At 38.1% G+C, this 25,872-nt stretch overlaps 2 protein-coding genes across 3 annotated transcripts; both read right to left on the bottom strand.

Annotated features, from left to right (window-relative positions):
- Nucleotides 1-3,542: 3,542 nt before the first annotated feature.
- On the bottom strand, nucleotides 3,543-25,865 carry C29H11orf54 (chromosome 29 C11orf54 homolog). Of its 2 annotated transcripts, XM_043452720.1 has the most exons (9): nucleotides 25,728-25,865; nucleotides 20,223-20,308; nucleotides 18,618-18,716; nucleotides 14,165-14,238; nucleotides 13,884-13,985; nucleotides 12,736-12,912; nucleotides 11,455-11,604; nucleotides 5,752-5,868; nucleotides 3,543-4,699 (listed from the first exon to the last, which is right to left on the bottom strand). In XM_043452720.1, exons 2-9 carry the CDS (start codon nucleotides 20,275-20,277, stop codon nucleotides 4,526-4,528), a joined length of 948 nt encoding a protein of 315 aa, XP_043308655.1. In that variant the 5' UTR covers nucleotides 20,278-20,308; nucleotides 25,728-25,865; the 3' UTR covers nucleotides 3,543-4,525. The 2 variants fall into 2 exon arrangements, with proteins under 2 accessions (XP_043308655.1, XP_043308656.1); XM_043452721.1 differs by lacking the exons at nucleotides 20,223-20,308; nucleotides 25,728-25,865 and having other exon boundaries at nucleotides 14,161-14,238; nucleotides 18,618-18,655.
- Nucleotides 15,253-17,610, bottom strand: LOC122431405 (thymosin beta-4-like). The gene has a single exon (XM_043452725.1). It carries the CDS (start codon nucleotides 15,559-15,561, stop codon nucleotides 15,427-15,429), a length of 135 nt encoding a protein of 44 aa, XP_043308660.1. The 5' UTR covers nucleotides 15,562-17,610; the 3' UTR covers nucleotides 15,253-15,426.
- Nucleotides 25,866-25,872: the final 7 nt, after the last annotated feature.

Below are 25,872 nucleotides of genomic sequence, written 5' to 3'. Positions count from 1 at the left end.
TCAGATCAGATTTATTTATCTTTTATATAGTCTGTGCCTTATGTTGTTTAGAAAATCTTTTCATGCCCTTAGGTCATAAAGATACCTCCTATATTTTCTTCCAAAACTTTAGAAGTTTTCTTGTTCACCTGTAGATCTTTAATTTGCCAGGCGTTGAGTTCAACCTGGTTTGGTTTCTCCACATTAATGACTGGTTGTGCCAGGAGTCTGTGGACACATTCTCCTTTCCCCATCAATCTGCTGCGTCAGAAAAATCAAGCATCTGCACATGTGAGGACCTGCTTCTCCTCTTGGTTTGACTGTCCCCACTGTACTGAAACCATACTGTCTTACTTAAATAGCAAGTTTATAGATGTTGCTATCTTTCAAATATCCCTGACCTTGCTATCTTGAAAACTGTCTTTGCTTATCTTGGCCCTTTGCTTTCCCATATATTTTTAAATGAACTGGTGAGGTTCTATCAAAAGCCCTACTGGGACTAGATTGACATTGAATTTATAGATTTGAGAAGAGCTGATACTTCTAGAGACTACATCTTCCTAGATATAACTGTTTCTTTTTATTTCTTTGCGTTTTCAACAATTTTATAATTTTCTCCATAAAGGTTATATGTAATTTTTGTTAAACAAGAGTACTGCTGTGTACTTTTAGTAACATGTAATTGGTATCTTTTTCAAATTTACTTTTTTGTTTTGGCTGCACCACTGCTGGATCTTAGCTCTTCAACTAGGGATCAAACCTGGGCTGTTGCCACTGAGAGCACGGGGTCCTAACCACTGGACTGCCAGGGAATTCCTTCCAAATTTATATTTTTAACTATTTTTTTTGTTGGTATGCAGGAATTCAACTCATTACTGTGTATTGATTTTTACATTTAGAAACTTTATTTCTATTGAAGTATAGACACAATATTGTATTAGTTTCAGGTGTACAGCCAAGTGATTTAGTTATATACATTTTTTTCTCAGATTATTTTCCATTATCGTTCCCTTTGTTATACAGTAAATTCTTGTTGCTTATCTATTTTATGTGTGTGTGCTAAGTCGTTTCAGTCGTGACTGACTTTGTGCAATGCTATGGAATGTAGCCTTCAAGGCTCCTCTGTCCATGGGTTCTCCAGGCAAGAAAACTGGGGTGGATTGCCATTTCCTCTGGCAGGGATGCTATGCTCTTCCCCACCCAGGGATCAAGCCCTGTCTCTTACATCTTCTGCATTGGCAGGCGGGTTCTTTACCATTAGTGCCACCTGGGAAGCCCATACCTGTTCCCACGCTCCTAATTTATCCCCCTGCCCACACCTCACCCCCACTCCCTTTCCCCTTTGGTAACTGTATGTTTTCTATGAGTCTGTCCCTCTTTTGTACATAGATTTTTGTATTACTTTTTAGATTCCACATTTAAGTGATATTTAGTATTTGTCTTTCTCTGACTTATTTTACATACTATGATATTCTCTAGGTCTATCCATGTTGCTACAAATGGTAATATTTCATCTTTTTTATGGTTGAGCAATATTTATATTTGGACTTCCCTGGTGGCTCGGTGGTAAAGAATCCACCTGCCAATGCAGAAGACATGGTTTTAGTCTCTGGGTCAGGAAGATCCCCTGGAGAAGGAAATGGCAACCCACTCCAGTACTCTTGCCTGGAAATCTCCATGGACAGAGGCGCCTGGCAGGCTACAGTCCATAGGGTCGCAAAGAATCAGACATGACTTAGTGACTGAACAACAACAATATTTATATTTAGGAACCTCTTTGAACTCAGTCTGATAATATAACTATAGATTCTCTTGGGTTTTCAAGAGGTCAACCATGTTTTCTGCTGAAAAACTGATTTTTTGCTTCCTTTTCAGTTGTTATACCTGTTCTTTCTTGTCTTTTTTCCTGGTTGAAACTCCAATAGTTAATGATATTGGGCATCCTTGTCACATTCCTAAAGTGAATATGGTATTAACATAATTTTGCAAATACCTATATCTAGCTAGTATTTTAAAAATCGCTTCTCAGAATATGCAGTAGATGTTAGCTTCATGGAGTTCAGGTGATCCTACTTTGTTCACAATGACCTCTTTGCTGTTTCTTGAAACTACCAAGTTCTCTTTTGGCTGAACCTTTAAATCTGCTGGAAAGGATGTTTCTACAAATAACCTCATGGCTCACTCTCTCATTTTTTCAGCACTTGGCTCAAATGTCTATTTATCAGCGGCTTTACCTGATCCCTCTCTATAAAATGTGTAAGAGTCTGATTCCACTTCTGATGTTTGATTGCCGACAGATGTTAAGCCTTTGCCCCACTCCTTCCTCCCCTTCTGCCCCACGTTTGTGTGATAAGAAAGCCTGGCTGTGGGCTTCCCCGAGTGGCTCAGTGATAAAGAATCCTCCTGCCAATGCAGGAGACACAAGTTCAATCCCTGGTCTGGGAAGATCCCACATGCCGCAGAGCAACCAGGCCCGTGCACCGCAGCTATTGAGCCTGTGCTCTAGGGCCCTGCAGCTTCAACTACTGGGCCCATGTGCGGCAACTGCGGAAGCCTGTGTACCCCAGAGCCCGTGTGTCGCAACAAGAGAAGCCACCACAATGAGAAGCCAGACACTGCAACTGGAGAGTAGCCCCCGCTCGCCACAACTAGAGAAAAGCCAGCACAGCAATGAAGACCCAGCACAGCCAAAACTAACTAAATAAAACAGATAAAATTATTAAAAAAAAAATGCCTGACTCCTTCTTGCTTTGACACCTGTGGAAAATTCAAACTGCATGCACAACCATCACCCTGACCCGACCTGCTAACCATCATAAAACCCCCAAGCCAGTCTTCTCTCCCTGTTCTCTCAGGCCATTTTTGGACTTGCTTGGGAGCTGCCCTGCTACCTCCAGAAAGCCTCATTATGGGAATCATGAAGTCTTTCGGATCCCCTTGGTGTGTGTGACTCCGTCATTCTCAACAACTGAGCTGGGTGTGGAGTCCACCTTTTCTCAGCGTGGGATGCCCACAACAAAACAGACCCTCCTTCAGCCTTTCATTTTTCTTCAGAGCATGAATACCGCCTGATATAATATATATTTGCTTATTTGCCTTCTCCTACCATGTAAAGGACTGAATGATCGATCCCAGCATCTAGTGAAGTATCTGTCATAATCATTCATCTATTCATTCAACAAATATTTATTGAGTGTCTACTTTGGGCAGATTCTGTTAAAGGCACAGTGTATAATGGTGATCAAAGCTCCTGCCATGGAGCCTACGTTTCCAGAGGATAGGCTATGTTGTTCATCCAGTATGTATTTGTTAAAGGAAAGAATACTAATATTATTTTTGTCTGGAGGTAAGATATTAATACGAAACCCAGGGACTCCCTGGTGGTGCAGTGGGCCCAGGTTGGATCCCTGGTGGAGGAACCATATTCCATATGCCACAGCTCAGAGTTCCCATGCTACAACCAAAGATCTGCCATGCTACAATGAAGATTGATCTCCAGTGCCTCAACTAAGACTCAACACAGCCAAATACACAAATAAAAATAAAAAAATAGAAACACAGTATCATATGAACATAAAATTTTTATTCATTTTTTTGTTACAGACTAGTGTTTACTTAAAAGTAATATTTAGGGATTTATACATAGGACACATTATAGTTAACATCCAAAGACAATCAAAACATATTTCCTGATGATTTATTATATGCTTAGTACTAAAAAGCTCCTAAATCTGTAGTGTTGGTATTACAAGATTAGAGAGTTGTTTTTGGCAAATGGTTATTATAGAAAAACACTGAGGAAAATCTCAACCATTATAATCAGTAAAGTATAATTTTATATTTCACAAAGGACAGTAGTCATATTTAGCAACAGCCTCACTTATAAATTATACACACTTCAAAGTTATATTTTGATGCTTTTCTTCCCCCTTCTCTTCTTGCAAATAACCAACAAGATACAAACTGCTTCCAACTGACATTTGTGAAAGGCAAACTGCAAACTTCTAATTATGGTTCAACTTCACCAAAAGAAGTAAAGGTGCTCCCTCTGACTGCCTTGTTCCATGAAAAAAAAAGTGTACTCTGACTTCTAAAATGGATTTTTAAAATTCAGTAGAAAGATTTAACAATAACCAACATTCCAACACTGATTTTTCTAATACCCAGAAACATCCACTTAGCAGTTGTGAGACTAATTTGAAAAACTGAATAATGTTATACAAATGTAAATTACTATTAGCTAATAGGAATAATCACTTGATTCTTAATCATGTTTATACTTAATTATAAACATAAGAATGATTTTTAGAATAAAAATAATGAAGAACATTTCCATCACGTGTCTTGTGTTCCCAATAGTCCCTCTCAGATAGATATGTGAAATAACACAGAACCCAATGTTAACATAACTTTCATTTCAAAGGCCCCCAAAAATAGGGCTGAAGTAGTGAGAGCATTTCTATTAGACTTTATATTAGTATCAATTAATGAGTTAATCAATCAATTAACCTTAGTTATTACTTTTTCTAAACAAGTACCAGATGATTTAATCTCGCCCAAATGAATGGGTCTCTTTTGGTTGATCAATGCGATAGAGAAACTCAGCAGGTAAGAAGTATCCGAGGTACTCCACTGTATCTGGGGTGGTGTCGTAATGGTAGTGTCCACCTTCTCCATGATGACTGAAACAATGAGTGTGCTCCAACCGCAAATCAAATCCCTAGAACAGCGGAGAAGCCATCTGTTAGTCTTCCAATTATTTGGCATAGAACTTAGGGGATAGGAGACCTTTTTAATTTAGGCTACCGTAATTTTTTGGGGTAGGTAATACAGTCACATGAATCAAAATTCAGAGGGTGCAAAAGTTTATATTCAGTAAAATGTATCTTTCCAACTCCTGCCGTCATCATTCCTTTCCTAAAGGCAACCACAGTAAGCAGTATCTTCTATATCCTTCCAGAAAGATTATATTTTTAATTACTCATAGGTAGTATTCTGCAGGTACCATGTTATATGTTGTTTTCTTAAATTAACAATATAGCTTTCAGATCATGAAGTGAAGTGACTCAGTCATGTCCGACTCTTTGTGACCCCATGAACTGTAGCCTACAAGGCTCCTCTGTTCATGGAATTTTCCAGGCAAGAGTACTAGAGTGGGTTGCCATTTCCTTCTCCAGGGGATCTTCGCGACCCAGGGATCGAACCCAGGTCTCCCACATTGCAGGCAGATGCTTTACCGTCTGAGCCACCAGGGAAGATCATGAGAGCTGCCTAACTCTTTCCAAATGAGACTTAGATTTCCAGCTCTTCTGCTATTACAACAATGATGTCATGAATAACCCTTTTCACTAATCATTTTATCATGTAAGCATATATTTAATGATTAATTCCTAGACATGTAATCACTAAATCAAAAGATATAGCTAGTCAGTACAGCAGTAGATATTTGGTTTGAATTAGACTATATTATTATTTTTCAAGGGTAGAAAACTAGAATATAATGAATAGTATGAAGAACAGCAAATAGATCTGAATCCTGTCCTGATTATACTATTTAATAACATAACTTTGGATGCTATTTAAAATGTTTGTGCCTTCAGTTCTCCAAAGGTAAAATCTACTTTGCCTAGATCTTACGTAGTCAGCTACTTGCTTCCTTACCTTTCAAGGTAATTCTGGAAATTATTCTAGTTCTTAATTAAGAACAATTTTCTAAAAATCAAGCACTACCACTGTAATATCTTGCAATGTAAAAGACAGACATAGACTTACGGGATCTCTGGAGACAAAAACTGGCAGACAAACCAAAGGAGCCTTCATCTCATAAAAACGCAACCATTTATTCACGTCTTCATCAGAGTTCAGTGGACAGGAAGAAAATTCTGCAGGCTATAATGAAAGAACATTAAACATGTAAACATACTGAATATTACTGAGCTAAAAATTTATATATAATTTCATTGTTAAAAGCTTTAAACTTTCTTATACATTCTACTGCAATTTTTGGCACCAGGAGATTCATATACCCTAGTTTTCAAAAGGACCGCCAACCAGTGTGTACCCACTGAAAGATATGAATGAATAAATAAAGGAGTCTATTGCTGTATTTTTATTTTTCATAGCCTCTCAGCTTTCCTATGAGCATATCCTCATCCCAGTCTTAAATGTTATTATTGCTATTGCTAGATGGAAAAAAAAAGCAAGGCATTGAAAGTGGAGTAGAAGCATCAAAAAGAATAAAATATTGAGGAATACACTTAAGAAGGCTAAAGACGTGTACACTGAAAAGTGCAAAGCATTGCTGAAATGAATTTTAAAAGACTCCAGGAAAGGCATCTTGTGCTCATGGATTGGACAATTTAATATTGTTGACATGTCAATACTATCAAATATGATCTCCAGATTCACTGCAATTCCTATCAAAATCCCAATGATGTTTTTGCAGAAACAGAAAAATCCACCGAAAAATTCATATGGACTCTCAAGGGGCCCCAAATCGTCTCACACTTCCTGATATCAAGCTTACTGCAAAGCTGTAGTAATCAAAACAGTGTGACACTAGCATAAAGACAGGCATTCAGTTCAATGGAACAGAAGAGATCCCAGAAGTAAATCCTTGCATATATGGTCAAATGGTTTCTGACAAGGATGCCATGACCATTCAATGGGAAAGGACTATCTTTTTATATTTTTAACAAACAATGCTTGGAAAACTGATGTCCTTATGCAAAAAAAATGAAGTTAGACCCTTACTTCATACCAGATACAAAAATTAAAAATGGATCAAACACCTAAATATAAGAGCTAAAGCTATAAAGACTTTTAGAAGAAAACACTGGGAGAAAGTTTTAAGACACTGGGTTTGACTTTTTAGATTTGGCATCAAAAGTACAGGTAACAAAAGGAAAACAAGTGGGATAACATTAAGCTAAAAAGCTTTTGTATAGCAAAGAAAACAGTCAACAAAATGAAAAGGCAACCTATGGAATGGGAGAAAATATCCGCAAACCATATATCTGATAAGGGGTTAATATCTAAAATACATAAGGAATTCACAAGCAAAAAAAAAATATTAAAAGAATGATCAAATAACTGAATTAGACATTTTTCCAAAGAAGACATACAAATGGCCAACAGGTATATGAAGAAGCACTCAATATCACTATTCATTTGGTAAATGCAAATCAAAACCATGAGACATCAGTTCATTTTAGTGAAGATGGCTGTTACCAAAAAGACAAGAGATAAAAAGTGTTGGTGAGGATGTAGAGAAAAGACAACCCTTGTACACTGCAAGTGGGAATGTAGAACCATTATAGAAGTTCCTCAAAAAATTAAAAATAAAACTACCATATGATCTAGCAATTCTACTTTTAGGTATATATCCAAAGTAAATGAAATCACCATCTTGAAGAGATAACTGGACTCCTATTTTCATTGCAGCATTATTCATGATAGCCAAGACTGGGAAACACAACCTAAGTGTCTGTCAATGGATGAATGCAGCCAGGAAATTAAAAGATGCTTGCTCCTTGAAAGAAAAGCTATGACCAACCTAGATAGTGCATTAAAAAGCAGAGTATTACTTTGCTGACAAAAATCCATATAGCCAAAGCTGTGGTTTTTCTAGTAGTCATGTATAGATGTGAGAACTGGACCATAAAGAAGGCTGAGCACCGAAGAATTGATGCTTTTAAACTGTGGTGTTGGAGAAGACTCTTGAGAGTCTCTTGGACTGCAAGGAGATCAAATCAGTCAATCCTAAAGGAAATCAACCCTGAATATTCATTGGAAGGACTGATGCTGAAGCTGAAGCTCCAATACTTTGGCCACCTGGTATGAAGAGACAACTCATTGGAAAAGACCCTGATGCTGGGAAAGACTGAGGGAAGGAAGAGAAGGGGGCAACAGATACTGAGATGGCTGGATGGCATCACCAACTCAATGGACATAAATTGGAGCAAATTCTGGGAGACAGTGGAGGACAGAGGAGCCTGGTATGCTGCAGTCCATGGGGTGCCAAAGAGTCAGACACAACTTAGCAACTAAACAATAACAACAATAATGGATGAATGGACAAAGAAATTGTTACCTATCTTTCTAGTTGTGATATATATGAAATATCATTCAGGCTTTAAAAAGCAGGAAATCCCATCATTTGTAACAATGTAGATGAACTTGGAGGATACTATACTGAGTGAAATAAGCCAGTCCCAGACTAATATTGGGTGATATCACTTGTATGTGGAATCTAAAAAAGTCCAGTTTAGAGAAACAGTAGCGTGGTGGTTGTCAGAAGTTGAGGTAGGATGGGAGTGAAATGAGGAGATGCTGATCAAAGGGTACAACCTTTCAGTTGTAAGATGAATAAGTTTAAAGATCTAATGTACATCACGGTAACTACAGTTCAAAGTAAAGTATTGTTTATTTGATTTTTTAAAAATCCTATGATCATTTGGTATTTACAAATGGATTGACCTATAATTTTGTTGTAAATAATTTGGAAAAGTAATTAAGTAGTTTCACAATATGTCTTTATATGCGATATCAGCTGGTTTGCCATTTAAAATTACCAGACTAAAAACTTTAAAACAATATATTTTGTGACAGCTTCACTGTTAAAACAAAACAACATTAAAGTGCAACACTTTTACATTTTGTTCATCATTGACTCAATGGACATGAATTTGAGCAAACTCTGGGAAATAGAGGACAGAGGAGCCTAGCATCCTGCACAGTCCATGGGATCATAAAGAGTCTGAAATGACTTGGGAATGAACAACAATGACACTTCATTCACTCACCTACCAAAAATTATTTTTTAAAATTATTTTGTTGTTTATTTTATTTTTGGCTGTGTTGGGTCTTTGTTGCAACATAAGGGCTTTCACTAGTTGCTGAAAGCAAGGGCCACTCTCCACCTGTGGTGCGTGGGCCTCTCATTTGCAATGGCTTCTCTTGTAGCAGAGCATGGGCTCTAGAGTGTGTGGGCTCAGTAGTTGTGGCTCATGGACTTAGCTGCCCTGGGGCATGTGGGATCTTCCAGGACCAGGGATCGAACTTGTGTCCCCTGCAATGGCAGGTGGATTCTTAACCACTGGGACACCAGGGAAATCCCAAAAATTAGTTTTGAAAATCTTAGATGACCTGGTCTGTCCTCATATGGTATTCCATCATTAATATCTTATAAATAGATTTTTTTTTTTTTTACAGCTAGTCCAGTTCAGTTCAGTCACTCAGTCATGTCCGACTCTTTGCGACCCCATGGACTATAGCACTCCAGGCCTCTCTGTCCATCACCAACTCCCGGAGTTTACTCAAACTCATGTCCATTGAGTCAGTGATGCCATCCAACCATCTCATCCTCTGTCGTCCCCTTCTCCTCCTGCCTTCAGTCTTTCCCAGCATCAGGGTCTTTTCTAATGAGTTAGTTTTCACATCAGGTGGCCAAAGTATTTGAGTTTCAGCTTCAGCATCAGTCCTTCCAATGAATATTCAGGACTGATTCCCTTTAGGATGGACTGGTTGGATCTCCTTGCAGTCCAAGGGACTCAAGAGTCTTCTCCAACACCACAGTTCAGAAGCATCAATTTTTCGGCGCTCAGCTTTCTTTATAGTCCAACTCTCACATCCATACATGACTGGAAAAACCATACATGACTACTGGAAAAACCATAGCTTTGACTAGATAGACCTTTGTTGGCAAAGTAATGTCTCTGCTTTTTAATATGCTGTCTAGGTTGGTCATAATTTTTCTTCCAAGGAGCAAATGTCTTTTAATTTCATGGCTGCAGTCACCATCTGCAGTGATTTTGGAGCCCAAACAAATAGTCTCTCACTGTTTCCACTGTTTCCCCATCTATTGGCCATGAAGTGATAGGACCAGATGCCATGATCTTAGTTTTCTGAATGTTGAGCTTTAAGCCAACTTTTTCATTCTCCTCTTTCAGTTTCATCAAGAGGCTCTTTAGTTCTTCTTCGCTTTCTGCCATAAGGGTGGTGTCATCCACATATCTGAGGTTATTGATATTTCTCCCAGAAATCTTGATTCCAGCTTGTGCTTCTTCCAGCCCAGCATTTGTCATGATATACCCTGCATATACATCAAATAAGCAGGGTGACAATATACAGCCTTGATATACTCCTTTCTCGATTTGGAACCAGTCTGTTGTTCCATGTACAGTTCTAACTGTTGCTTCCTGACCTGCATACAGGTTTCTCAAGAGGCAGGTCAGGTGGTCAGGTATTCCCATCTCTTTCATAATTTTCCACAATTTGTTGTGGCCCACACAGTCAAAGGCTTTGGCATAATCAATAAAGCAGAAATAGATGTTTTTCTGGAACTATCTTGCTTTTTTGATGATCCAACAGATGTTGGCAATTTGATCTCTGGTTCCTCTGCAGTTTCTAAAACCAGCTTGAACATCTGGAAGTTCACGGTTCATGTACTGTTGAAGTCTGGCTTGGAGAATTTTGAGCATTACTTTGCTAGCGTGTGAGATGAGTGCAACTGTGCGGTAGTTTGAGCATTCTTTGGCATTGCTTTTCTTTGGGATTGGAATGAAACATGACCTTTTCCAGTCCTGTGGCCACTGCTTAGTTTTCCAAATTTGCTGACATATTGAGTGCAGCATTTTCACAGCATCATATAAGATTATAATTTTCATAGTGCAGCATTTTCACAGCATCATATAAGATTATAATTTTCATAATGAATTTTTTCCCTTAAACCACAACCATTTTTTTTTCACAACCATCTTAACAGTAAACTCAATATACTGAGGTTAGGATTCTAGCAATGGAAACAATCAGTTTCTAAGGCTGGGATGGCGTCAGGGCAGGAGAGCCTGCCCCCAAATTCACTTTGGGCTTCCCTGATAGCTCAGTTGGTAAAGAATCTGCCTGTAATGCAGGAGACCCAGGTCTGATTCCTGGGTTGGGAAGATCCCCTGGAAAAGGGAAAGGCTACCCACTCCAGTATTCTTGGGCTTCCCTTGTTGCTCAACTGGTGAAGAATCCACCTGCAATGCAGGAGACCTGGGTTCAATCCCTGGGTTGGGAAGATCCCCTGGAGAAGGGAAAGGCTACCCTCTCCAGTATTCTGGCCTGGAGAATTCCATGGACTGTATAGTCCAAGGGGTCACAAAGAGTCAGACACAACTGATCGACTTTCACTTGCACTTTCAAGGCTTACACTCACAGCTACCTTGACCTTTGAAACAAACTAAGAAGAAAGTTCTAATATTATTAACATGAAGAAAGGATTCTAGCAGGACCTTATCATATAACATGCTTTACAGTATTCTTTGTCATTTAAATTTTAAGGTAACACGATTGTAGTAAAAGGACTTGTTCAGAACGTCTTGAAAGGTTAAATTCTCAATGTATATTCAAATCTCCTACAATCTTAAGCACATGCGCGCGCACACACACACACACACACACACACACACACACACGTGCAGAGGCCTTTACCATAATGTGAGTCTTCACTTTTCCCTTCTGAATTATGAAAGCACCTCCCATTCCTACAGGCTTATCTCCATAATGTTTTTCAAGAGTCTGCCTCATACATGTCACAAAGTTAAGTTTTCCAGTTCTTCTTTTGACTTTCACCTCAATGACCTAGAGAGAACATACATACCATTGTTGTAAGCTGCAAAATATTATGCAAATAACTACCAAAGTGAAACATTATATAATTCAATGCCATCAAGCAAATATTCAATTGTTTGTTTTGAGCACCCAGGTATTAGCAGAAGTGTCTGAGTCCTCTAAGTCTTAATAATATATATATATGTGAGATATATCATTTACTCTAATACTATCTATTCATGCTTTTTTGGACTGAGAAAGAGAGTTATAGCTTAATTTTATAAATTTATAGCTAAATTCAACACTGAACTCTTGAGACTCTTACTATATGTCAATATGGTAAAAGATTGAGAATTCTTTGATTTAAAGGATTAATTTCTGATAACTAGAGAAGAAATGACTATATTTTCTCATTTCCTTTAAAATTCTGGACTTCTGTTACCCCCACTTTAGTAGGTATTTTTGCTTCACCACCTCATTTCTCAAAGTGGCTGAAGTAGTTATCTCTTTATAAAATTTGAGAGTTCTCACACTGCTAAAACTGAAATCATCTTAAAAAAATAAACAGCTTTATTGGGGATACAATTCACATACTATACAATCCACCTACTTAAAGTAAACAATTCAATGGCTTTCAGTATATTTATAGAGTTGTGTGACCATCATTACAATTTTGGAACATGAAATCATCTTTTTTTGGTTCTAATAGGAAATAAATATGAAGTGGGGTGTTAATTCTCCTTATCTATTCTTTCTATAATTTCTATAATCTATAATATAATCCCCTCATTTCTAGATATCTCAATCAATGATCAGTCAGGAATGAGCAAGTTACGTATGTACTAACTGTAGGCAGACATTATCAACTTCAGCTGCATGGTTCATCTATTTGACTAACTCACTCCCCAAAGAATATCCTATTACCTTTTAGTTCCTGGGATAAAGGCTATTGTTTACTAGTATTATTCTTAACCTTAGTTTTAAATGAGACTTTCACTCTGCCTGCAGTACTTTCTGAATCTTTCATAACTGGATTATTTAAAGAGCTTTGACTTGGGTATCTTTGGACTTTCTTAAGAAAATTACAGTAGCAATAAGCATTCAGATTTTTAGCTCTCTGAGAAATTTTGGAGAATATTGCGTTTTTATGAACAAAATCACCTTCCCAGGTTGGCCTTCACTGGCAAAAAGATTAGCCAGTAATGCACACCCAAAATCATGATATTTCTCACTGTATTTCTCCAGTAGACACCCTCCATCTGCAGGGTTAACCCGAGCAAAGTAACTTCCATTCACAGGAGGTCTGTGTTCACTTTCTGTTTGAACAAGTGGCATAAACTGAAAAGAAAAGTAAATAAGGTATTTAGTCAATCATAGAATCTCTATGCAAAAGAGAATATCTTGAAAATGTGACAAAATATTTTGCCCTACACTTTAAGACATTTTATTTCAAGATCTAATAATAAAACATGAAAAATAGAATATTTAATGTTAGATTAAAATGCTAAAGATTTACAAAAATAAAAAACTGGAAAAAACATTTTATAAAATGTTTACAGTATTATGGTGTTTCTAAGAGATTGTGACATTTGCTTTAAAATTTCTCATTTTAAATTTTAAACTTTTCTCTTGAACACTAGCCAATTTATATTAATGTTTCTGTAAAAAGACTTGTATGATTATTGACTAACAGTCACATTTGTAAGAGGCAGTGAGACAGAATGTGCAAACTGAGGAGGTTATTCACTCTCTGTTCATGAGATGTGAAGAAGCACTGATATTTTTATGTTGGAAATGCGTTGACATACACAGTGATGGATATTACCTTATATAAATAACAATCAAACTACTGGGCTAGATCCCTACTATTGGTCTGAAAGAGGGAGTTGACTAGGTCATTAAACATTTCATGCATCTTCTGATTAAAAGCTGTCTTTGAACTAGCCAAGGTCAGAGAAGCTAGGAATCCTCTGATGTGTAAGGATCGAAATCTTTCATAGTCCAGAGTCCTCGGCAAACCACAGCAGGACCTTTGATAGACTCATCTGTGACTTAAGAAAATCTAAATTAGAGATGAGTGCTCCATTTCAGTTTGATTAACTGGAGCATGTGCTATACTCTAAATCAGTACCAAACAGTATCAAATCTGTAGAGAGGTATCATATCAACCACTTACAGTTCATTCAGATGACAGGATTTCTGATAGGGCAGTAAAAGGAAAAAGGCAAACTAAGTGTCAAATCAATAAATTAAAATAATTATACTAGTATATATTACATATTATATATAACATATGATAATATGCTGACCTCAGAATTGAATCCAAGAGTCTGAAATGGGCCTGCTCCTGCTCCAAGAATAAAAGCTCCAGGAAGCTGGATGTCTTTTGCAATCTTATTTAAATCATAAACCTAAGTAAGAGAAAAAGCATATTATTTAAAACTGACTTACATAAATTCCCAGGTTTACTTTTTGTTACTGAGTCCATTAACATTTGCTTGTCACACTGGTCAGTGGGTCTTCTAAGAATAAAAATAGGAATCAATTTCCATAATCTTCATGTGAATGTGAAAAGTAAAAATACACTTACTTTTTTTTTATTTGCAAGAGGCAGTAAGTAAGGCACACCTCCTACTTCTGCAATTCTAGTTTTTCCACAGATGCCTAAAAAGAAAATACACCTTAAAAATAGGTGAACATCTACATCTAAGTATAAAATACCAGAAGACACTTATTAAGAGTATGTATCTTTTAGAAGAATTGATGCTTTCAAAGTATGGTGCTGGAGAAGACTCCTGAGAGTCCCTTGGACAGCAAGGAGATCAAACTAGTCAATCCTAAAGGAAATCAACCCTTAATATTCATTGAAAGGACTGATGCTGAAGCTCCAATACTTTGGCCACCTGATGTGAAGACCCAATTCAATGGAAAAGACCCTGATGCTGGGAAAGATTGAGGGCAGGAGGAGAAGGGGACGACAGAGGGTGAGATGGTTGGATGGCATCACCAACTCAATGGACATGAGTTTGAGTCAATTCCAGGAGATGGTGATGGACAAGGAAGCCTGGCATGCTGTATAAGGTCCATGGGATTGCCAAGAGTAGGATACAACTGAGCGACTGAACAACAACTTTTGGGGCTTCCCTGGTGATCCAGTGGCTAAGATTCTGAGCTCCCAATGCAGGGGTTCTGAGTTCAATCCTTGGTCAGGGAACTAGATCCCATATGCTGCAACTAAAGATTCTGCATGCCACAACTAAGACCTGGTGCACCCAAATAAATGAATGAATAAATAAATATTTTTTAAGAGAGTATACACATTTTACTCTATATCCTGTGATAAATCATAATGGAAAATATAAAAAAGGAAGGTATATGTGTGTATAACTGAGTCACTCTGCTCTACAGCAGAGATTGTGACAGCGTTGTAAATCAACTATACTTCAATTTTTCATTTTTTACATTTTAAAATTTTTTATTTGTGTTAAAAAATGTTTGTACACCAGTATTTAAAATCATTGTAACAAAAAGGAAATGGCCCTCCAAACTGCACTTCGAAGACCAGAGGACATCTTGGACTAGCTTGCTTTTTACTCTAGAGTTCACTGTCGTCCCACCCAGCTTCCTCCTTCACCAACAGTTTTTTTTTCCCTCCCAGTCAGACAGGCAGATGAGAGAGGCAGGCCATGGCCTATACATTGTTAGAATAGTTCTCCTTTCTCTTATGTGAAAAAGGTTGGCAGTCATTTAATCGATCCAACCTCTTACATCTTACAAAGCTAAACATCTAAAAGTAAAATAAGAAGGCAGTGCTTGTGGAATGTACAGTGCATGCTGGCAGTGCATGCTTCATTAGGATTCGCCTGCTTGCTTCTCCTGTTCAATAGTTTCTTTTGAAGGCAGTGGATTTTTCTCTTGCGTTTCTGTTTTCTTCAATTTCGATTTATCGAACTTTTCAATCTCAGTCATATCGGGTTTGTCAGACATAGTTACAAAGGGAGTAGAGAGAGCTGCAAAGGAGAGGTATCCGGTTTGCGATGGCCGATGAGTGCTCTACTTCAATTTTTTTAAAAAGAAGAGTATATAAGTTTTCCATTCTCATCATTTTACAAATAGTAGGGGTCAGAATCTGTATTGGGTTGGTGAAAAATTTCCTTCAGTTTTTAAAGTAAAAATAAAACACATATTTTTCATTTTCGCCAAGAATTTTATTGAACAAAGTATTCACCATTTTGTTCCACTGCCTTCTGCCATTTTTCAGCTAACTTCATAATTCCATCTTCCCAACACTTTCTATCTTTTTGAGCAAAGAACTGTTCTCAGTGCCTTTAACAGTCTTTCAGGGAACTGAAATTTTTTCCACGAAGAAAATCTTGTAAAGACCAAAATAAATGGACATCCAAAGGTACAATGTCTGGTGAATATGGCAGATGAATTAGAACTTCCCAGTCAAGCTAAAACAGATTTTGCCTGGTCATCAAAGAAACATGTAGCTTTGCATTATGGAGGATTATGCATTTTCTGTTGACTAATTCTGGATGCTTTTCATCAAGTGCTGCTTTCAGTTGGTCTAATTGGGAACAGTACTTTTTGGAATTAACTTGTTTGATTTTCCAGAAGGTGCTCATAGTAGAACGGACTCCCTTCCAATCTCTCCATATTCACAACATCACCTTCTTTGGATAAAGACCAATCTTTGGTGTGGTTGGTGGTGGTTCATTTCACTTACCCCACGATCTCCTCCATTCCACATTGTTGTACAATATTCACATTTCATCACCCATCACAATTTTTTTTTTAAAGAATGTTTTCATGTCATTTAAGTAGACAATCGCATGTGGAGATATAGTCAAGAAGGTTTTCTCTGCTTAACTTATGTGGAACCCAAACATCAAAGCAATGAATATAACCAAGCTGCTGCAAATGATTTTCAGCACTGGATATTTTGAATGTGTCAGCAATCTCTTGGATGGTATAAGTTGATTATTCTCAATTAATGTCTCAGTTTGATAGCTATCAATTTCAACTGGTCTACTCGACCGTGGAGCATCATCCAGCATATCTTCAACAGAAAACTTCACAAACCACTTTAGACACATTTGTTCAGTCACAGCACCTTCTCCACACATTGCACAAATCTTTTTTTGGGTTTCAGTTGTGTTTTTACCTTTCTTCAAGTAATAAAGCATAATATGCTGAAAATGTTGCTTTTTTTCTTCTATCTTCAATATTAAAATGGTTACACAAAACTTGCCCATTTTGATAAGTTTTTTAAAAATGTATGCTGATATGACAGCTGTCACAATGTAATCTAACAAAACTGTTCTGAATGAAGCTAAAGACAACTAAGTGCTATTAGAGCCATCTTAAGGAAAACAACCAAATGAATCTTTTGGCCAACCTAAAAGTAGCTAGGACCCCTGTCCTATTCTAACTACCTGTTTTTTTTTTTTCTTTTTTGTTGTTTTTCTGGCTGTGCCACTTGGCTTATGGTATCTGAGTTCCCTGACCAGGAGTGCTAACCACTGGATTGCTGAGGAGTTCCCTACTTGTGTTTCTAATACGGTCATAACCAAATATAACTTGATATAGTTAGTAACATAAAGGCAATGGAGTTGATGGTAAGGCAAGGGCTAGAACTGGGACCAATGTCTGGATTGGATGAAGTTTCTATATTAGTCTATAATGACTTAGTCCTTTAAAAATCTTTTTTTGTGTGTGGGGGTGGAGGGATTTAGCTAAAATTATATTTTAAGGGGACTTCCCTCATGGTCCAGTGGTGAAGACTCCACATTCCCAATGCAGGGGACCCAGGTTCAATCCATGGTCGGGGAACTATATGTATTCCACAACCAAGAGTCCGCATGCCACAGTGATGATTCCACGAGCCACAACTAAGGCCCAGAGCAGCCAAAATAAATAGTGTAGCCTTGGAGCAGGTTCTTCCTTAAGGGTTACCAGTTCAGTTCAGTCGCTCAGTCGTGTCTAACTCTTTGTGACCCCTTGCACTGCAGCACGCCAGGTCTTCCTGTCCATCACCAACTCCTGGAACTTGCTCAAACTCATGTCCATCGAGTCGGTGATGCCATCCAACCACCTCATCCTCTGTCATCCCCTTCTCCTCCCACCTTCAATCTTTCCCAGCATCAGGGTCTTTTCAAATGGGTCCTTCCAGTAAGGGACATACAGAACAGTATTCTTGAGCTCTTCTGCAGAACTAAAACCCCCACCAAATGAAAGATGTTAACTACTTGATGAAACATTCTTCATTCCAAAGAGAAAGTTACAGTTCAATAACCTTGAGAACCACAGATCATAGGACCGCCTGAGACAATCTCTATACTGAACAAATGCAAGCCTTGTGAGCACCCTGATCCCAGTGAGAAACCCCTCCCATGACTAACCCCTCCCTAAGACTCCCCACAACCCCCACTTCAGTCTGGGACCCATAGTTTTGAGAGCATTAGTCTGTTATGTCCCCCTTTGCCTGGCAAAGTAATAAAGCTATTCTTTTCTATTTCACAGAAAATTCTTTTGTCTCTGAGAGTCAATTTGACGCTGCTACACAGAGGCTGTTTCAGCATCAATATTAATGTCCCTCCTCACTTTCAACATTGGTAATCAGTTGACAAATTTGTTGAAGGGATGTAAATATTTAATAGATGATTCAAATAAATACAAGGCTTTTAAGATCCCTTCTGATATTGAGTAAGTAAAACATAAAAATTATAATAAGTTTCCATAACAGTCACTTGAACAATTAAAAATAAAATTTTGATGTGATATTCAGATGCTAGCCTACTGAATAGCTATTATATAACCTATGAAAGTTATAAAAGTACATAAAACACCATATTTTCCTACAAGGGTATAAAATGAAATTTGACCAATATTAGAAAACACAGAAATGAAGCACAATTTAATCTAAAAGTTGGGGCAATATCCTTTATTTGTAGATAATTTAAGATAATCCTTAAAAATAATTTTGGTTTCAGGAAAAGATTTGGTCTGAAAAGGAAAAGCTAATTGCAAAGATTGCTTACCTTTTGTAGGAAAGGTAAATGGCTCCTTAGTTAAATCAGGGCAATCAACTACAGAGACCTGGACTTCAGCAAAGTTATCTGTTAGCCCCTTCTGCAGAACTAATGAAGACAAGAAAAAAGCTTAACATTAGGTAGAAATTTGCCATCACATATCAAGTCTTCCCTCGATTGTTTTGTGTGTCCTATTTCCAACCTAAACTTGTATAATTTTTTTTTTTTTTTTTAAATTTCTGGCTGCACTGCCCAGCATGTGGGATCTTAGTTCCCAGAACAGGGATGGAATTTTTGCCACCTGCAGTGGAAGCAAGGAGTCTTACCCTCTGGAGTACCAGGAAGTCCCTAAACTTGAGTAATTTAAAAGGAGCCTTGGGGGCCAGCAGTTAAGACCCCATGCTTCCACTGACGGGGGTACTCCTGCATGCTGTGCTGCCAAAAAAATCATATAAACAAACAAAAAGAGGGGGGAACAATCTTCTTAATGAACTTACTGAGATACTAGACACATAATTAATCACAAGATATGCATACTAATTACATAAATAATTCCATAAATACCACTGTTAGCTGTAGTGATTATAAACCACTGAAGATAAACACTGCACTTTTTCTTTTAGGGAAAGGATTCCAGGAATTGAAATGTAAATATTTACACAGCTAGAAAGTAAGCAGTTACATGCAACACCTTCATTGTTTACAGGCAAAATGTTTAGCAAAAGAGGACATGAAAGTATGTGCTATATGACTTCACTTATGTGTATTTCAAACAAAGGCAACTAATCTAAGGTCACAGAGGTCAGAACAATGGTCACTTCCTGGGAAAGTGATATTGACGAAGAAAGTGTGAAGAGTCTTCTGGGATACTGGAAACAGTTAATACCTTTTTTTTTAAACTTTAATATTTGGCCATGCTGGGTGGTATGTGGGCTCTTAGTTCCCCAAACAAGGATCTGTGCACCCCTCCAGAGTCTTTTTTTTTTTAACATTTATTTATTTGACTGCACCAGGTCTTAAGTTGAGGCATGTAGGATCTATTTATTTTTTAATTGGAAGAAAATTGCTTTACAATGTTGTGTTGGTTTCTGCCGAACATCAACTTGAATCTGTCATAATTATATATATATATATATATATTCCCTCTCTCTCCTGGCTTCACTTTCTTTTTCTTATCTATTAATAGATCCCTTCCTTTGAATTAATCCTGTGACACTGCCTTAAATTTTTGCTCAAATAAGGTGAGATACCTAAAAATATATACAGACAGAAAAACCTAAGTAAGGTTCACTGGCAGTCTGTCATATCAGGAGAGGGGGAAAAAGTAGTAGATTGGGAACATGATTAATGTATCACAGTAGATTATTTCAAGAGTACTGCAACTGGTAAAAAGTTAATAAAGCAAAACTGTGTACTCTTTGGGCACCACACACATTTAAATCTTGGATTATCATATTCATTTTCATTCTGTAAAGTTAGTATCTCATCAAGACTATTTGAATGGTGAATTTAGGTTTTTTTGAGAGGTAGAGATTTGGACTCTCATTATCTTAGAATGTTTTATTTTTATTTTTTTTCCTTAGGATAATAAAAAAGACTCAATATAGTATTTACCTCCAACAAGCTCCTCTAGACTTGGCACATGAAAAGAATATTCGGCACAAGCCATCTTCTTTCTTCCTTAGAGGACAAGGCACAACCTTTAAAAGAATAACATAGCTGTTGGGGAAAAACTAGTCTGAACCAACTAAGTCCAAGATGGCAAAAGATTCAACTTCCAGTAGACCTTGAGCCTCGTTGTAAAGCATTAGCATCTAAATGGCACATCCATAAGCACCATAACCATAGAAGGCCAAAAAGTGGGTGGTGGCCCAATTCCTGAAAATCTCTGCCCCAAATAGTTGGAATAATCCTCCCACTTGTTAGCCTATGAAGTTACCCAGCCCATAAAAGCTAACCACCCTACATTTAGGGACCTCTAGCTTTCTGAGCTGGCCCACACTGCCCGTCTTTCTTCCAAGGCCGTCTTGCTTTTTGAGACAGACGGCATTCTGTTTATGAAATTAGTTCAGTTCAGTTGCTCAGTCATGTCTGATTCTGCAACCCCATGGACTGCAGCACGCCAGGCTTCCCTGTCCATCACTGAATGTTGAGTTTTAAGCCAACTTTTTCACTCTCCTCTTTCACTTTCAAGAGGCTCTTTAGTTCTTCTTCGCTTTCTGCCATAAGGGTGGTGTCATCTGCATATCAGAGGTTATTGATATTTCTACTGGCAATCTTGATTCTAGTTTGTCCTTCATCCAGCCCGGCATTTCACATGATGTATTCTGCATGTAAGTTAAATAAGCAGGGTGACAATACACAGCCTTGAAGTATTCCTTTCCCGATTTGGAACCAGTCTGTTGTTCCATGTCCAGTTCTAACTGTTGCTTCTTGACCTGCATACAGATTTCTCAAGAGGCAGGTCAGGTGGTCTGGTATTCCCATCTCTTGAAGAATTTTCCACAGTTTGTTGTGATCCACAATCAAAGGCTTTGGCATAGTCAATAAAGCAAAATTAGATGTTTTTCTCGAACTCTTGGTTTTTCAATGATCCAATGGATGTTGGCAATTTGATCTCTGATTCCTCTGCCTTTTCTAAATCCAGCTTGAACATCTGGAAGTTCACAGTTCATGTACTGATGAAGCCTAACTTGGAGAATTTTGAGTGTTACTTTGCTAAGGTAGTGTATGAGATGAGTGCAATTGTGCAGTAGTTTGAATATTCTCTGGCATTGCCTTTCTTTGGGATTGGAATGAAAACTGACCTTTTCCAGTCCTGTGGCCACTGCTGAGTTTTCCAAATTTGCTGGCATATTGAGTGCAGCACTTTCACAGCATCACCTTTTATGATTTGAAATAGCTCAATTGGAATTCCATCGCCTCCACTAGCTTTGTTCGCAGTGATGCTTCCTAAGGCCCACTTGATTTTGCATTCCAGGATGTCTGGCTCTAGGTGAGTGATCACACCCTTGTAGTTATCTGAGTCATGAAGATGTTTTTTGTGCAGTTCTTCTGTGTATTTTTGAAATGTCTCTGTAAATAAATCTACTTCATATCACTTTGTCTCTCACTGAATACTTTCTTTAGATACGACCTAAAGACTTGAGCTTCATTAAGTCCTGAGTGTGTGATCTCAAAAGACAGTGGGTTCAAGTCCCAACCTGAGCTGTGAGGTTTCATGAGGATTTACAAGATAAAGCAAGTGTAGATTAATGATTGCAAGAGTTCACAGTGCACCAAGCATGAACATCTAAAGCTCTGGAAATGAAAGAATTCAGTTATATAAGGAAGGCAAAAGGGCACTTAGGTGTCTGTCCTCACAGAAAGGCAACCACAGCTTTTAGTATTTAATAATCAAAGTGAGAAATGTTCAAGTAACCTCTTTTAATACTAACACCTTAAATAGCTGACATTTAAATAGACAAAAGGAATACCAAACCAAGAGGGCACATGATGCATTTTTCTCCAGTCATGTACCTGGACTGAACATGCAGCTTTCTAACAGTTGGTTTAAGGACGATAGATGCTGAAGCAAAGGTAGTTAGTTGCTAAGGTTTATGAGTAAGTGTTTAAGTGGTTGTAGAATAACAGTTGGTTGTAGGATGCTCAGGTACTTCTATAATAGATCGTTTACTTGTGTTTTCTATTCTGTATTTGACAATTAGGCTAAAAATTACCTGAGTTTCTTACACTATCACTTTTACAAAAGAAAATTTAAATTGCTAACAAAAATGGAAATTTCTACAAATGATTACCTTTTGATATTCAAATCATTTCATTTACAAATAAACATTTTATTTTTGGTAAACAGCTTTAATGTTCAATTATTCTGATAACTAATGAAGTATAATTTGATTTTTAAAAAATATATGCTAAGCATTTTACAATAATTAGACATTTATGCAGAGATTAGTACCTTACCTCAACTGTACAGGTGACGAGGTGCACAAGCAGACAGATTTAAATAAAATGTGAGCCAAAAAGCACAAACAAACAAAAGTAATACTAGGTGGCTGGAGAAATCCCACTCTAGGCCAATCATAGCAAGGAATAAAGATAAAACTCTTAAGGGTGCTTCTAAGAACACTGTCGGATTTCTCATTAAAATTGTTACTGAATACCTCATTAATCTGAATAATCTCTGGCATATCATTACTTACTAAGTGAAAGGTAGTACTTTGGCAACATTTGAAATACTCTTCCAAATTTTTTTTAAAATTTTCCAAAGATTCATAATTTTCTTAGAAACTGGATTTCTAATTTTGACAGTTTCAAACAACACATTCTTCACAAACATATATATAAGACCCAACACTTCTTTAGTACTTGATCAAATACCAAAACTTATTACCCTGTTCCTCTGTCCATGGGATTCTCCAAGCAAGAATACTGGAGTGGGTTGCCATTTCCCTTCTTCAGGGGATCTTCCCAACTCATGGAAGGAACCTGGTCTCTCACACTGTAGTCAGATTCTTTACTGAGTTACCAGGGAAGCCCTTTATTTACTTAATATGCATAATTTGGTCTCCCAAATAAAACTGTTATTGCCATAATATAACAAGTCACATACCCCTGACTTGACTACATTGTGTTAGTCGCTCAATCAGACACATTGCAATCCCCTGACTGTAGCCCACTCAGCTTCTCTGTCCATGGACTTCTCTAGGCATTGCCATTCCCTTCTCCAGGGGATCTTGCATAACCTCTCCCTAATACCCAGGGAGAGGAGCACAGTTCTTGAGGCACTAGCCTACTGCGTTCCATCTTTGCCTGCCAAAGAAAGCAAGCCTCTATTTCCTTCGCCATAACTCTATCTCCGTGTTTCTGGTTGGCATCAGTGCACAAAGAGTCAAGATTTTGGCAACAAATTCTTGCTTCCCATTCACATAAATCATTTAAGTCCTGTGAATGTAAAATGCTGTTGGACCCACAATCCAAGAGAGTTCACTGAGAATCAAATTGCCTGGATTCCATGGAGTCGGTAGAATGAGCACGCATCAAGAAGTAAAATAATACAGAAGTTTCATCAAGAAGTGAAATAAAAACAGGGGTGTTAGTTTTGTTCAGTGTTAGAGTGAGAACAAAATACATAAGCCTGTATGAACTACACAGTATGAACTGTGAAATTTCAGTGATTCTGCGTATAAGCTAAATCTTATGTTTGTATTTAAAACTGGTATTACACAATATAGAGTGGTAAATCTCATGCTAATGAATTAACCTTTTAATTTCTTTTGACAATAAAGAGCAAATTAATGATAGTATTAATAATAAAATAGCATGATTAATAATGCCCTTGATAATAATAGCAAGTTAATGCTATTAGTTAAAACATCATGACAAGTTGAAAGAGATACTACAGAAAAAATGAGACAGCTTATATCTTAGTAGCTTTAATAACACTTTCCCATTGCATTTTGAACAAGGGACACTGCATTTTCATTTTGTACTGAGCCTCACAAATTACAGAGGCAAGTTCACTCTGGAAACATGGCAGGGGATAAGGCATGTAATCCCTGTTCTGAAACTTACTGTACTTAACAAACCCTACAAGACTTGACTATCTGTGCCTGGAATTGTTCAACATTTAGAGCAAAATTGAGTAAAGAGGCTAGATTACCTTCCAGGTCTATTCAATCCCAACATGACACTATCCACAAAATAAGACTAGACTGCTTTCCTGGTTTTACTATATGATACAAGAAGCTGAGGATTTGATTCCTGGGTCAGGAAGATCCCCTGGTGGAGGAAATGGCAATCCACTCCAGTTTTCTTGCCTGGAAAATCCCATGGACAGAGGAGCATGGTGCTACACAGTCCGTAGGACGGCAGAGTTGGACTAGAGATCAAGCCAGCTCATTCCTTTTTTTTTTTTTTTTAATTAAAAAAAATTTTTTTTCAGCTCATTCCTTTTTTTAAGTACTTTGGGAAAAACAAAAAACACCAAAACTAAAAGTTTAAACTTTTAGCTTTTTAACACAGTAACCATTCAGGAAACAGTGGAAACTGTGGCTGACTATTTTTCTGGGCTCCAAAATCACTGCAGATGGTGATTGCAGCCATTAAATTAAAAGATGCTTACTCTTTGGAGGGAAAGTTATGACCAACCTAGACAGCATATTAAAAAGCAGAGACATTACTTTGCCAACAAAGGTCTGTCTAGTCAAGGCTATGGTTTTTCCACTGTTCATGTATGGATGTGAGGGTTGGACTATAAAGAAAGCTGAGCGCAGAATTGATGCTTTTGAACTGTGGTGTTGGAGAAGGCTCTTTGAGAGTCCCCTGGACTGCAAGGAGATCCAACCAGTCCATCCTAAAGGAGATCAATCTTGGGTGTTAATTGGAAGGACTGCTGTTGAAGCCAAAACTCCAATACTTTGGCCACCTGATGCGAAGAGCTGACTCATTTGAAAAGACCCTGATGCTGGGAAAGACTGAGGGCAGAAGGAGAAGGGGACGACAGAGGATGAGATGGTTGGATGGCATCACCGACTTGATGGACACGGGTTTGAGTAAACTCCGGGAGTTGGTGATGGACAGGGAGGCCTGGCGTGCTGCGGTTCATGGGGTCGCAAAGAGTCGGACACGACTGAGCGACTGAACTGAACTGAACTGAACCATTCAGGGACCTCAGAAAACGAATAACAAAAATCCGCCGCGTGTGTCTCCTGTGATCTGTTAAGCAACTCCCGGGAGGCTGACCCTTCGTTCTGAGTGAGTGTAGGTAAGAACACAAGTTCGAAAGTGGAGCGGGGAGCTGGGAGTGCTTGCGTAACAGAGGCTTCCAGTACAAAGGTTACACATTTTGAGTCACGGTCAAGGTACGATCCTCTCACAATTTAACGGAAAAGCGATTTCTGAAGGGAAAAGTGGACACAACACGACAAAACACACCTGGCCAGAGACACACACTCGCACATCCCCCACAATACCCGCGGTGACTAACTTTGGACAGTTATAGGAGGAGCAAGTCAGGCAAGGTGCCTGTTTCCTTACAGTTCACGTGCATTCCACCCTCCTGACCCCACAATTTATTCCCGAAACGTTGGCCGAAACGTCCTAGGCTATTCCACTTACCTCGTCGGTTAGAGAAGCCTACACCAGACTCCTGCTCTCACCTCACTCAACTCCACCTCTTCAGGGTTAGGGCGTCCAGGCTCCGCCCACTGGACTCGGCCCTCCCCTCGCGGGGATAAACACGGCGCCCGCGTCGCACCACCTC

The sequence above is a fragment of the Cervus canadensis genome, chromosome 29 (genome assembly GCF_019320065.1).
Source record: "Cervus canadensis isolate Bull #8, Minnesota chromosome 29, ASM1932006v1, whole genome shotgun sequence".
In the NCBI taxonomy this organism is placed as follows: domain Eukaryota; kingdom Metazoa; phylum Chordata; class Mammalia; order Artiodactyla; family Cervidae; genus Cervus; species Cervus canadensis.
This window is presented reverse-complemented; position numbering and strand designations above follow the sequence as displayed.

Coding starts and splice junctions, on each gene's coding strand:
- C29H11orf54 (XM_043452720.1), bottom strand. CDS start 20,277: ATGGCTTGTGCCGAATATTCTTTTCATGTGCCAAGTCTAGAGGAGCTT. Junction 14,239..18,617: donor ATTTACCTTTCCTACAAAAG/GTAAGCAATCTT, acceptor TTTTCTTTTTAG/GCATCTGTGGAAAAACTAGA. Junction 4,700..5,751: donor TTTTTGTCTCCAGAGATCCC/GTAAGTCTATGT, acceptor CCGCTGTTCTAG/GGATTTGATTTGCGGTTGGA.
- LOC122431405 (XM_043452725.1), bottom strand. CDS start 15,561: ATGTCTGACAAACCCGATATGACTGAGATTGAAAAGTTCGATAAATCG.